General features: G+C 34.6%; 1 protein-coding gene across 3 annotated transcripts in view; it reads right to left on the bottom strand.

The window, feature by feature from the left end:
• Positions 1-9,116, bottom strand: part of LOC125661586 (zinc finger protein 271-like) — a 29,869-nt gene extending 20,753 nt beyond the window's left edge. For 2 of the 3 annotated variants that reach the window (XM_056147346.1, XM_056147344.1), the window contains exons 1-2: positions 7,392-9,116; positions 2,477-2,734 (exon numbers count right to left, since the gene is read on the bottom strand). In XM_056147346.1, the coding sequence (XP_056003321.1) occupies positions 2,477-2,734; positions 7,392-7,417 (284 nt within the window). In that variant the 5' untranslated portion in view covers positions 7,418-9,116. The remainder of the gene's footprint in view (positions 1-2,476; positions 2,735-7,391) is intronic. The other variant, XM_056147345.1, reaches the window with a different exon arrangement.
• Between the last annotated feature and the right edge of the window lie 4,297 nt (positions 9,117-13,413).

Below are 13,413 nucleotides of genomic sequence, written 5' to 3' on the forward strand. Positions count from 1 at the left end.
CAGAGTCTACAGACATCAAGAAAAATTAAGATATTATAATTCATTACTGGTACAAATGAATTAAGAAGAAATAAAACCATGGGTTGTTAGGACAGGTATTAGACTTAAGAGTCCATTATTGTGAAGTTTTTGTGATGTGGTTCAAGTTAAGAGCTGCAATTACTGTGTTTCCGTTAAACCCAAGCGAACCTGAATTTTACACCCTACCCTAGGATTTATTTTTAAATATACGTCTCAGAGATCACTGAAGACACTTATTTGTGAGAGATGATACCTGTAATGACTACGTAGGTAATTTGTATCAAAGCATATATTCAACAGCTGCATTGATAGCAAAAAATGTGTCCCGTATGTTTAATATGTTAAATATATCTGCAACTTAAATGAAGACTGCACAGTGACACGTGGTAGAATTCAAAATGTTTCTTTGTGTACTATAAAAATAAAGCTTGACAAAAAAAAAATATAATCTATTTTCTACCAATCTACCCTAATTTTCACTTGGATGTTCACGGAAACTGAACAAACAATTCATATTTTGGGCCCCAATATTGTCGACTCAAGACAGGGAAAACCCAAACCACGACAGACTGCGGGTTATTACAGGGCAAACAGGATGTGAATGAATAATTATCCATAGTCTCGATCATGGACTTTGAACGGTGTGGCTAGCCGACATATCCCATCATCTAGTAAGAGGACTCCAACGCAAGTTCTTACTTATGGTCATAAAAAATACCATAATACACTGTGATAATTTCCAATTTCCTCCTTTCTTTATTATGTCTGCTATATGTTTATACTCTGCAATATTGTTCCAAAGATTTCTCTCTCCTCTTTGCTACAGTAATGTCCATTTATACGACTTAGTGTAATACACAATAGCTGAATTTACATGTTTACTTAGTAATATACCCCAGTATTTTTTGTAGAAAGGAGCTCCATAGAATGTTAGTAAATTATATGTGAAATGTCTCAAAAAATTAGATATTATTGAGAAATGTTGCATGTCCTTAAAAAGTGCTGGGTGCCAAAATTTTCAGAAGTACTGGATGCTGAGATTTCTATGACAATCATCAAATAATCTCCAAGTATCTGAAATCGTGAAAATTTGAAGTTGCAATCCAATTCATTAGCAATACATTGGTGATGATAATTCATAGTTCTTAACTGTAAACTTCTACATGGTCTGGGACATAGCTTCATTAGGCTCGAGTAGGCACATGCATACACATTTTTTTTTTTCATTTTCAAAATTTGTTTTTGCCCATAGATGTTTGCAAAAAATAATATGTTCATATTTCTAGTTTTTAAAATCGGACATGAAATTATCATTCCGTCAGGCCTTTTCTTTTTATAATGTATTCTACATAATATATAAATAATGGATATGTATTTTTTATAAACTTGATGACTCACTCAACTCGGTTTAAAAATCTTTGAAAAGTTGTACAATATTTAATGTCTTGCAATCATTCTAATGCTTAGAGTAGTGCAAATGAGTCCTAATATTTAAAAAATTTCTCAGGGCGACCCCCTCCGGCATCCTCCCCCCCCCCCCCCCCCCACTCTGTGCTTCGCGTCTCAGTGAAACTTAAACATGTATTGAAATAGTCTTAGCTACGCCCCCAGCAATTTTTTTCTACTCAATGGTACTAGTACCGGTACCCATTCAGTTGGGAAAAATAGTGTCAAAATCGAACAAATTGGGAATTTTCTACCAATGTATCGGCAAATGATTTCAACTAAAAATAAAGAAAACAAGAGAACAAATGAAGAAGTAGTCTTCTCTTTACAAACTTTTTTACGGTAATAATTGCTGTTGTGAGACATAAGGAATCGTGGTAAGCTCGTTTTGGAATCGTCGTAGCTCTATAAAACACGCACACTGCCATGATCTGTACTTTCAATTTAATACTGGAAGTGAGCATTTTAGTTAACTCGTACAATGTTTCATACTAAGTAAATTAAGATGTCAGCGAGCAGTCTATTTTTCGGCAAGTGAATTGGGAATTTTTAGTCTCAAAATTGGGAAAAATCAACAGTTTTTGGCATTGGGAATGGTACCGTTTATTAGTACCAGTTATATAAGGGGAAAAAAACGCTGGCCCCTGTTGGTTGTTCCATCAATAGTGAGACAGAGTACAGCACATAATCAACACAAGATGCAACTTACAAAAGTTCAACACTTATCCCAATCTGAAAGTGATCCCATGAGGATCCGGGTTAAAATATGTCCTCAGTACACCTTGCTTGTCGTAAGAGGCGACTAAATGGGGCAGTCCTTTGGATGAGACTACAAAATTACAGGCCCTGTGTCACAATAAAGATCCCTCCCTGTTTAAAGGTTGTAAGCACCGAGCATAGATTCAGTTAGAGAAGGAATGCAAGTCCTATCCCCGTGCCAATTTTTAGACCTAAAAATCTTGATGGAGTGCAGTGTGCATGCTCCCTGACCTATAGTCAGAAGTCTCACCTGATGTGAATCCTTTCATGTTTTTTCCAATTGCTGCAATCGCTGAACCTTTTTGGACAGAACGAACAGGCGAATGGCTTCTCCCCGGTGTGGAGTCTCATGTGAGCCTTGATGTAACTCGACTGGGCGAATTTCTTCCCACAGAACTTACAGCAGGGCTTGTTGTCTTCGTCTGTCGCAACGTTTTGCATGGCGTCTTCTGCATAGGATTCAGCCATCAAATTCGCATCAGACATTTTGCTCCACTCACTCTTCTTCCTACAAGAAAATATGTAAATCTTGATGTGATTCACTCTCTCGTGTGAATGGAAAAGTGAATATAACAAACAGTGATCGAACTCAAATCTCATAAAGAATGTAAAATTATCAGGGGGGCAAACCTGGATCTGGCCCCTAGAAGTGGATCAGGTGCCCAGGAGTGGATCAGGCGCCCAGGAGGAGTAAGCAGATCTATTGACCGATCACACCTGCTGTGACCCTTTAACACGTACCCATACCCCAAAAAAGTACACTTTTAAGATATTTTTCTACCATATCAATTGTGCTTTTTAGGAAAAAGGTCAGAAGTATACTTTGAAAGCTGGTGACCTTTCCTGAACTTTGTTTTTATCCATCATACTGTTTTGTACTTAGTTTTTATTTCGATTATGCTTTTTCTGTGTTAAATTTTAACTTAGTATTTTTCCCAGTGTACAAAAAAGACCTTTATTGTAAAAAAAAATTGTTTCCACAAAATAAGACATACAAATGTGTACTTTTTTGTACTCAATTTGGTCTTTTTGACACTATACTAAAAATGACCTTTTTGCACTGCTTTTAATCAAGCACAATTTTTTTCTGTCATAAGCATGATAAAACAGATAATTAAAGATGACTAGGAGCCTTAACATTATTTGATCAACGGCAAATTTTGACTATTTGATCATGTTGAAAATAAATAAATTCCAGTCTTTGGAAAACTAAACCAGAGGAAATCAATTCCATTGACTTTTTTTTTTTAAAATTGTATTTTCGATGAGATAAACGGGGTAATCTGTAGTTTGAATACTGATTTGATCATCATCATACTCTGAATTGAATAGTTATGAATTGAGAGTCAGGGCTGTGACTGACTTCCTCAGAAACCGGAGGAAAACTGTTCAAAAAAGGATGGAACCCTACCTGGAAAAATATCATTTTCTGTCCCTTTATTTACATCAAACCCAGAGTGTTTCTATTTTTCAAAAATCATGCAAACCAGAGGATTTCCTCTGAAAAAAGGAAAAAAGCACACACCTGAGAGTACATGAGGGTAAGCTGAGCCGTCTAGGACTGGGCTGACATACCAAAATATTCATAAAATGATTGAAGATTAATGTATCCATTATATATAAAATATCACTGTATTAGTGTGCACAACATACCGATACACAAATTTATGGAGAAGTCCTCCTGTCTACATAGTGAAATTAATACTTCAAGACAGATTTGTCTCTCGAGTGATTTAATGCAGTCTTCTGGACAGTTACAGATTTTTTTGTTGATATTTTATGGTTCAATTATTATGTTTCCACTAAGGCTGAAGAAAAATTTCACCAAAGGATAAACAGTACCTATTCAAAACTACGTGTCAATTTTGTATCACATGATGGAAAACATCAATTACAAAGTACAACAAAAATTAGTATTTTTATTACTTTGCTGTTGGTCTTTAAGTAAATCAGTCAGATATATAGAATCTGAAATTGTGGTTGACCCATTGTCTGTAATATAGAACAAGAGCACCGCAAACAGTACAACATACACCAGTCAGACAGTGAAATTCAACCTTTACACATATTATAATGCACTATGAATTGATATCACACACATTCTGAATAAAAAAAGCCTTAAAGAAGGGCATGGTGCACCATTCTATCTAATATGTGAACTGATAATGTATTTCTCTGAGAGGGAGGTTGTAATATCTGTAATCTGTATTCATGATGAGAAAAAGCCCAGGAAACTTTTTGACCTACTGTTATAGTCCTAAAGTATGCCACATTGCACAAATGAAGTTGAAATGTGAACTGATTATGTATTTCTCCGAGAGAGAGGTTGTGACAAAATTTCAGGCAATACCTATATCCACAACGATTAAAAATCTGAAAAACTGTTTGACCTACTTTTATCCCTAAAGTAAGTCATGGTGTACCAAACCAGCTGAAATGCAAACTGAACTTGTCTACCTTTAAGACGAAACTTGTGACTAAATGCAGAGCAATATTTGTATGAAGAAAGTCTGGAAAACTGTTTGACCTACTTTTAGCCCTGAAGTAGGTCACAGTGCACCAATGTAGCTGAAACACAAACTCAACCTTATGCTTCTTGAAGAAGAAATTGTGACCAAATTTCAATGCTCTACATGCATGCATCAGTTACAGAAAAAAGTGCAAAAAACATGACCTTGGACTGACACACAGACAGACTAATTCATCTGAAATGCAAACTGAACTTGTATTCCTCCAACAAGAATATCAGGGCAATATCTTTATCTGTAATGAAAAAAAATGTCTGGATTTTTTAAAACCTACTTTTAGCTCTAAAGTAGGTCACCAAACAACAGACTAATCCAGCTGAGATGCAAACTGAACTTCCAAGAGGAAGCTTGTGACTAAATTCCAGGTCATTATCTGTATGTGTAATGAAAACAAGTCTGGAAAATTGTTTGACCTACACTTAGCCCTAAAGTAGGTCACTGACAGACAGACCAATCCAGCTGAGATGCAAAATCAGAAGACGTATTTCTCTGAGAAAGCTTGTGACTAAATTTCAGGAAAATATCTAAATTTTTAATGAAAAAAAGTTAGAAAAACTTAGTGTTTGACCTACTATTAGCCATAAAGTAGGTCACGGCACCAATCCAGCTGAAAAGCAAACTCACTTCTTAAGGGAGAAGTTGTGACCAAATTTAAAAGCTGTACATGCGTCTGTGATTGGGAAAAAAATCCGGGTAACATCACCTCGAACAGCCAGCACTATAACATGACTAGCGACGGGCTTATAAAAATAAGTACATTTACTTCATTTTTTTTTTTTTTTTTAAAAGTAAAAATTGTTCATTCTGAACATTTTGAAAATTTGTTTTAAATAAACAACCACACAAAACCAAAACAGGATATTACCTCTGCTGACAATTGAATCCAAGACCTCTGATACCACAGTCCAGTGCCCTACTAACACAAAAGTCCAGTGCCCTAATGACACGACAGTCCAGTGCCCTACAGACATGACAGTCCAGTGCCCTACTGACACGACAGTTCAGTGTCCTACTAACATGACAGTCCAGTGCCCTACTGACATGATAGTCCAGTGCCCTACTAACATGTCAGTCCAGTGCCCTATTAACCGACAATGTAGTGCCCTACTGACATGACAGTCCATATTGGGAATTTTTCAACCAAATTTTGGAAAAATTTCAGGGACTCTCTAATTGGAACTGGAGCCGAATATCGGATCCAACACCCCCCCCCCAAAAAAAAACCCCACTGTTTACTATAAGCGACTTCACTACCAGTGGAGTAATCTGTGCTGCTAAATAATGCCCCAAAACATCAGACTTGACGTGCCCAATGACCAATGTCCAGTGTATTATATAGAAAGCAGAATTCTGGGAATCAAGTTTTAAAAACATCTCCTCAAAACACTGATGCTTTATCGTAAACTTTGTACAATACAGAAAATCAAACCGAAATTATAGATCTCTTCCAAATTTCTTCCTCATCATAAGTTTATCACTAGAAAGTGATGAACAAGACTCTGCATATTTAGCATGACTTCTTAACGCTAATTTCTACATTTGTTGCTATACAGAAGAGCAGGGTCGATCTCGGAGTCCAATCACAAGATTTAAATTTACATGTTTCACATCTACACGACACAGTTCCTTACTTCACATCTACAAAACCAAATGAATTATTTCAGCTACATGCACCTACTGCGGATACCATTCGTGGCAAGAGGCTCTGATAAAATGACATTATCTTAGCTGAAAATTGACCATATTTCTCACAAAAATATAAGCTAAGAATTCCCTTATTACAGCTGTCAAACCTTGGAACATCTCATGCCTGGACGAGTTGTCTTGGGGCAAGTTTTGTTAACTTTCATTAAAATTTCATAACTGTGTAAAAATAAATTGCAGGGGATTGATCTTTATATGACCTTCCATAGTATGAACTATCTTTCCCTTTTAAAAAACCACTTTCCAATGCGAAGTTCCTATGTCACAGGATAAAAATCTTTATCCCCCCCCCCCCAAATGGGTCTATTAACCCTTGACCTCAAACCCTCTGTTACATATGATCTTTAAAATTGTCTGATGGGATGTACATCCTGTATATTGATGTTTTCCAAGGAGCATTGATGAGGAATGTTATTTCATTTGATCATGTAATATATATATATTTCAATTAAGAAAACGCTATCACTCATATGCAGATCTACGAACATTTACATATATTTGTGTCCCTATGAAACTCTAAAATGTTGCAAAGCCAATCAGTAGCACCAAAAAAAAAAATTATCAATGTTTTCCAAAACGTGAAAATGTACACGCTGAATTGCATAAGAATTTTCATCTACTGCTTATTACCAGAAACAATTAAACAACATGTTAACATTCTCTGATAAATCATCTGACATCCACCTTGTTCACATGATCAAAGGAACATTAATATCAAAGTATTTTCATTTCTTTTTTTATTGCCCTCTACATTTTTTAATTAGTAGTTCTGAGTACAGGCAGTTGTTAGATAGCTGTCATGTTTATGCGAGTTGTAAATCTCTTCACTTGTCAAATGCAATCAGAAAGGAGAAAAGAAAAAAAAGAAAAAAGAAAACACACGCCAGTACACAACAAAGACAAGCATGGTACATGTTACTAAAAATGACTCACCATAGTCGTTGAACTTTTGACCCCATGCGAAGTACAAAGAGTTCAAAAACCTGCTTCTAAGAGTAATTCTGAGAACCGTGCTTTAATATTTCTTTTCCCCTAATCGTTAATTTGCTTTGTTAATTAATTCCCGATGAATTCTAAATCATAACGAGGACTACTATTAGTATCATGTCATCCATCGCTTTTTTCACGTCCATCAACTGCAAAGGGAGTTAATGAGATTCCATGTTGATCTCTTTGATGTTTCAAAACTCCGACAAACTTTTTAAACAGTGACTAAACAGGTTAAATCACACGGGAGTTAAAGATCACGAGTTCAATTTTCACTCTTGACCATTATAACTGACCATTTCCGTTCCCATTTTTACTTTTCTGATGAAGAAAGTCGTCAGGCGGCGGCGAAACTCTTCAACAACTTCCGAGCCACTCGACATTCCAAGGCGCCGAGCGAGATTTTTCCGAACTTTTGCGAGAAGGAACGGAATGAAGTCTGGTTAACATTAGAAAATAAATAATTTTTGACCTATTAAAAGAATACCTTGAGATGCTATGTCCGCTGTGACATGATTTTGACCCTCTTCTTTGTGAAATATGCACACAAATTTATGCTCATTGTGTTTCCATTTGTTGACAGAGGGCGCTTTAGGCACATAGTTTCGTACCTCCCATGTTGAAGAGTTCTCCGCATGAATGAAACAGATCAAATTTAAAAATTATAAAAATCGAAGAAAAAAATTAAACGATGCTATATATTATTCGTCATGGACACAGGCTCTAAACTTGTTGCCACCCCACCCCCAATGTATATAAAGAATCTGTGTATACACCTGCACGTGCACACCGTTGCAGGTGTGATAAGTACTACGTCTTTCAAAAAATAATTCATTGCTTACATATTTATAATACGAAGATTGGTATATGTCAATAAAAAAAAAAAAATCATCAGCCGAAAATCTAAATATCCAGAATAAGAATCAATCAAGCTGAACTAAAGTAAAAGTAAAGTAAAGTAACTTTTATTTAAAGTCGGCACTATATACACTCAACATATCAAACACGTGTAGCTCTGTAGAGCTTTTTAACCGACTATCATACATGTATATCAGGACAAAGACACATAGCATGCATGTACACATATACGCAGACATGTCACAGATTAACAAAAGAATACAAAATAATAGAAAACTTCCATGCAAGAATATACAAGAATACACAGATACGAAAGCATAAGACTAAGAGGAAGAAATAAAATACTCTCGTTTATCCAAATTGTAATTATTTTATTTTATGTTGTTTACATGTAAGTTGACTTTCCAGAGCACACAATCAATTTCACACACACTGCCATTGTCTATGACATTTTTAAAAGTCTCCTAGATTTCTAGATTCTTTATAATATGAATATAAAATGCTTCAATTCCTTCATTAATTCATTTTTGCTTGTAACATGCAATTTAATTGTTGGAGCGGCACATAAATAGAAAGCGGAGGGTGTGTTCAATCATATTTTGAAATTGAAAACTCTCTAATCTACCTTATTTAGTTTTTTAAAATGCAGTTTTTGTATATGCAGAACGTAATATAAAAAGAAAGTTAAGATTCCTACAAGACACAAATCCACGACCTACAAAAGAGCTGTCAAAACGTTAACCCACTAATCTAAGCTTCCTAGTTAGACACTTCGATTTAAAAGGAATATGTTTGTTGATATTTATATTTTCATTCATGTTTCCAAAGGAAGTCATCCATTGTGACGATGCGTACATGTATATCACAATCATTAAAATCAATTATTTTGCTGTAAAATGATAATTTACCAGATCTGTTTTAGAAATCTTTTTCAGATGAGTACATAGTGCTCTTGTAAAAATCCTTTTTCAACACAGATTTTTTTCTTTCTTTTTTAATATATATATTTATATATATTCTATCATACTCTAGAGGGCAAGTTTTTGTCTTTTTTATAAGTAAATAACAAGGCATATCTGGTGTTTAAAACATAAATAAGTAATTTCCACACATGTATATCACATTGCAGATATTTTTTCCAATCTTTTTTTTTAACTCTAAATTAAGGTCTACATAATAAGATGCCTTCCTCGTTCAGGAATCTTACAATAAAAATCTAATTCAGATGAACCTAGTTCCGCTGTCCCTTTATATCTACTTAATAATATAAATTTCTTAAATGTAAATGTTCTCTCTCTCTCTCTCTCTCTCTCTCTCTCTCTCTCTCTCTCTCTCTCTCTCTCTCTGACATTGACAAATTTTAATCAAAAATACAAACTCTGCTCACATGAGCTTTTCGCTAATCTCACCTACCTCACCTAGCTTCCCTCCGCCCCCACTCCACCCAGCTTCCCGTTTGAAACGCGTCACAAACGGTATAGTGTATAGTACTAGGTAAAATTTATAAACCAATTTTTTTTTTTTACCTTGAAGGCAAATAATTATAAAACATAAAGCAATAACCTAGGGTAAAAGTTCACATAACCAACCCCAATGATACATGAAAAAGAAAAATACTTCAGTCAAAATTTCGAATCAAATTACTTGTAACTTTTAAAATATTTTTTATACACAAATAAAATTTTAAGTATATGTTTGCATTTGATTTTTCTTATAAACCAGCAGTGTTTTTAAACAGCTGTGCTAGATAAATTCGAAGATAAAAGTAATCCAAATTTTGACTATTAAAGTCTATTTCCAGTTTATGATCTTCTAAACAGAGGACGTTTGAAATCGGTGAGAGAACATCAACTACAGTCTAATTCAATTTACACATTCACAACAAATTCTTTATTTCTTTCAAGTGGGATTTGGGGGTGGGGGTGGGGGGTGGGGGTGTTGACTTGATTTGAACATATTTTATTGTATCTTATATCTACAAACGGTTTGAACACAAGTCCTTTCAACTTACGGGAACCTCACCTTGAATACAACTATCGATATACTTATTAATATAATAAATAGACATAATCATTTCGTAATTACATTTTTTTTTAAAAATGAATGAATATACATATATTAAGGGTAAGTTAGTTGAATATTTTAAAGCATGGTTTTAGGTAGTAGTAACAGTAAATCTTCCAGAATCTCTGATGAAATTTTGGGCAGAGGCAAAAGATCTGTTCGTTTATTTCAGCATGTTAAGCTTCGTCTCCCCATAGCAGTAAGTGACAATCAATGATTTAGATAATGGAGAAAAATGTAAAACTTCTTAATAATTGACTTCTGGCATTATTATAATTGTTAAATACATTTTTCTTTTGGTTCATCGGCATTTACATGGGTTTATTCATATCTGCCATTTTCATCTCCGGGACTATGTGTCCTAATTCTAAATTATGTACCTACTAAATGGAAAATCGTTACGCTTCTTTTGTATTGAACGGGGCATAACTCGTACACACTTAAGAAAAATTTCCTCACTTCTTTTTAGATCTGAACCAACGAATTAAATCATTTGATGTTTACCTAAATATTACATTGAGAACACCGATGTAAATAAATTTCATGATATATTGAATAAGATACTCAGGTCCTCGTTGATCTTGCCAAACCATGCGAGACAATCATAAAATGAAAGAACAGTAGTTGGCAATCTCCGTGTACTTTCTCTCATATACATCCCTCAGATCAAGCCGTATCTTCAGACCTCCATGTAACAAATTCCATTTTCATTTCTCATTTTGATACAGACACTATTTGATTACAAACAGTATCAACTGATGTGTCATATTTCTGACTTTTTCTTTCTTTCTAAAATTACATTTTTATCTCGACTTTTTGCATGGTTTTCTGAATAAGTTTAAATTTTACACTGTAATGATATCACCATGTTTTTTTTTTTTTTATATTGGACTGGTTAATGCATTATGCTATTGTATGTATTACGCACCTAGCAATGCAAGGGTATATTCAAAACCGATTTCAGTCAGATACAGCTCATTGCACCAACATTTATTTGGTTATGTTTGACTTTCTGAGGCAGTGCTATCGGCGAACAAGTGAAGATAGCGATTAATCTCATAAATTCCATAGAGCTCATTGCTACAACAGAATTGAACATGCAAATTGTTATCTATAAAAATACTAAATGAATCTCAAGAATAAATACCAAACAACAACTTAAAGTCCAAATGCTGAATATACAGAAACCAATTAGATTTCCATTATGTACCTGTCCAGTGGCGGATCCATAGGAGGGAGGGGAGTGCCGGGGGTCGGAACCCCCCCCCCCCACTTTCGTCACAAAATTGTGCTTTAAAAAGATAAAAATTACGCATTTTGAGGGTGGAACCCCCTCCCCTTTGAAAACCAAATTTAATAGTAGACACCCCCGCTCCTTTAAAAATTCCTTGATCCACCCTTGCTATCTATCCAGTGACACGGAACAAAGTGTCTACACCCATAAGAAACAAGTCAAACTTGTCCAAACACAGAACATAGGAGGAGCAAGTATCCCCAATTGACTGAGTAATGACACCTATCTTAATGTAGCAAGGCAGAAACTTCGTGTAGGGTATTTAACTTTAAAATTCTGATTTTTTTTCTTTATTCAGATATGTATTAACAAAAGTTTCTAATTTTTCAATTAGAAAGCTATTAAAAGCGTCAGTGTCGAGTTATTTTTTACATTTTCTTTAATCAACTATTTTCCCGCCAATATTATGGTGAGCGGTTGGTTCAAACGTGACACATGGCATGGACAGATGGACAGGTTTAATTAGATTTGATGGGTGTAAGACACTTCATCTCGTGCCACTGTATAGACGGGTAGTGGAAATCTATTAATTAAAGTTTGGATTCAAATTAAGGATTTTGGTAAGTTTTACTTTTAAATAAAGCAATACTAGCTGTTATTTTGGTGTAGTAAAATTGTGATTTACTATTTCATTGACAGAAAAAAATATTGGTTTATAAACTTTTGTTATTAATATTTCTGTTAAAAAATATATCCTGGGGCTCTGAATGAAAAAAAAAATATTATCTTCCCGTACCAAAATCTATTTCTATGTAATGCTATATATATATATATACATGTAATAAAATCGAAATCTTTATTTTGATAAAATCTTAAACACTTAGTTTTAATATTATCGCTGACTATGATACAGACAAAACTATTGTAATAGCACATTTTTTACAACAAAATAAGATTTCAAGATTTATAGTGCTAATATTACTCGAAATTATTGTATGATATTTATCCTAGAGATTCATTTATTATTTCTAGCCAGGTTTCATATAACTAGCAATTTGCATGTTCAATTCTATCAAAGCAATTAGCACAGCAAGCTTATCGTAGATGCAAATGTAAAACATTAAAATATTTTTGTAATTGACATGTTTAACGCTTATGATAATGTGTGTCGAGAGCACCCTTTCCCCAATATTTAAGACAGTACATATTGTTATCAGTGACAACATTTACACAGCGACAACACGTACCAACACAGACACAATTACCATACATTTACATGCAGTCGAGTATCATATTCAGACGCACCCCCCCCCCCCCCACCTCCCGGGACCAAATCAATTATATTTATTGATTTATCCTGTAGAAATATACAGGTACCGTTACAACTTCTCCGTTTTTACCCTACTTTTAATTTTGTATTCTTGATAGGAACTATAAGATTGATCACCATCGCCATAGGCGGATCCAGGAATTTGCGAAAGAGGGGGTCTAGCTCTTGATCTTTTAGGTACTTTTCACAATCTCCACCCGCCCGATTTACCCCATTTGCTTTTGTACATATTAACATCTTAAGGAGATACTCAGGCCAGTGGCGGATTTAGAGAGGGCGCAGCTGCCACCCCCCCCCCCCTAAAATTGTCAAATTTAAGGTAAATCGCGGTATCTTGTCTCGGAAAATGTACTAAACGATAAAAGAAGCAATAATTTCTTCCACTCCTGGAGAAATAAATAACAAAATCTTTTGATTTCTTGAATTATTTTATTGGGAGAACTTAATTTTTCCAAAAAAAAACCCCTTAAAATTTGGGTCAT

This window comes from Ostrea edulis, chromosome 8 (genome assembly GCF_947568905.1).
Source record: "Ostrea edulis chromosome 8, xbOstEdul1.1, whole genome shotgun sequence".
NCBI lineage: Eukaryota > Metazoa > Mollusca > Bivalvia > Ostreida > Ostreidae > Ostrea > Ostrea edulis.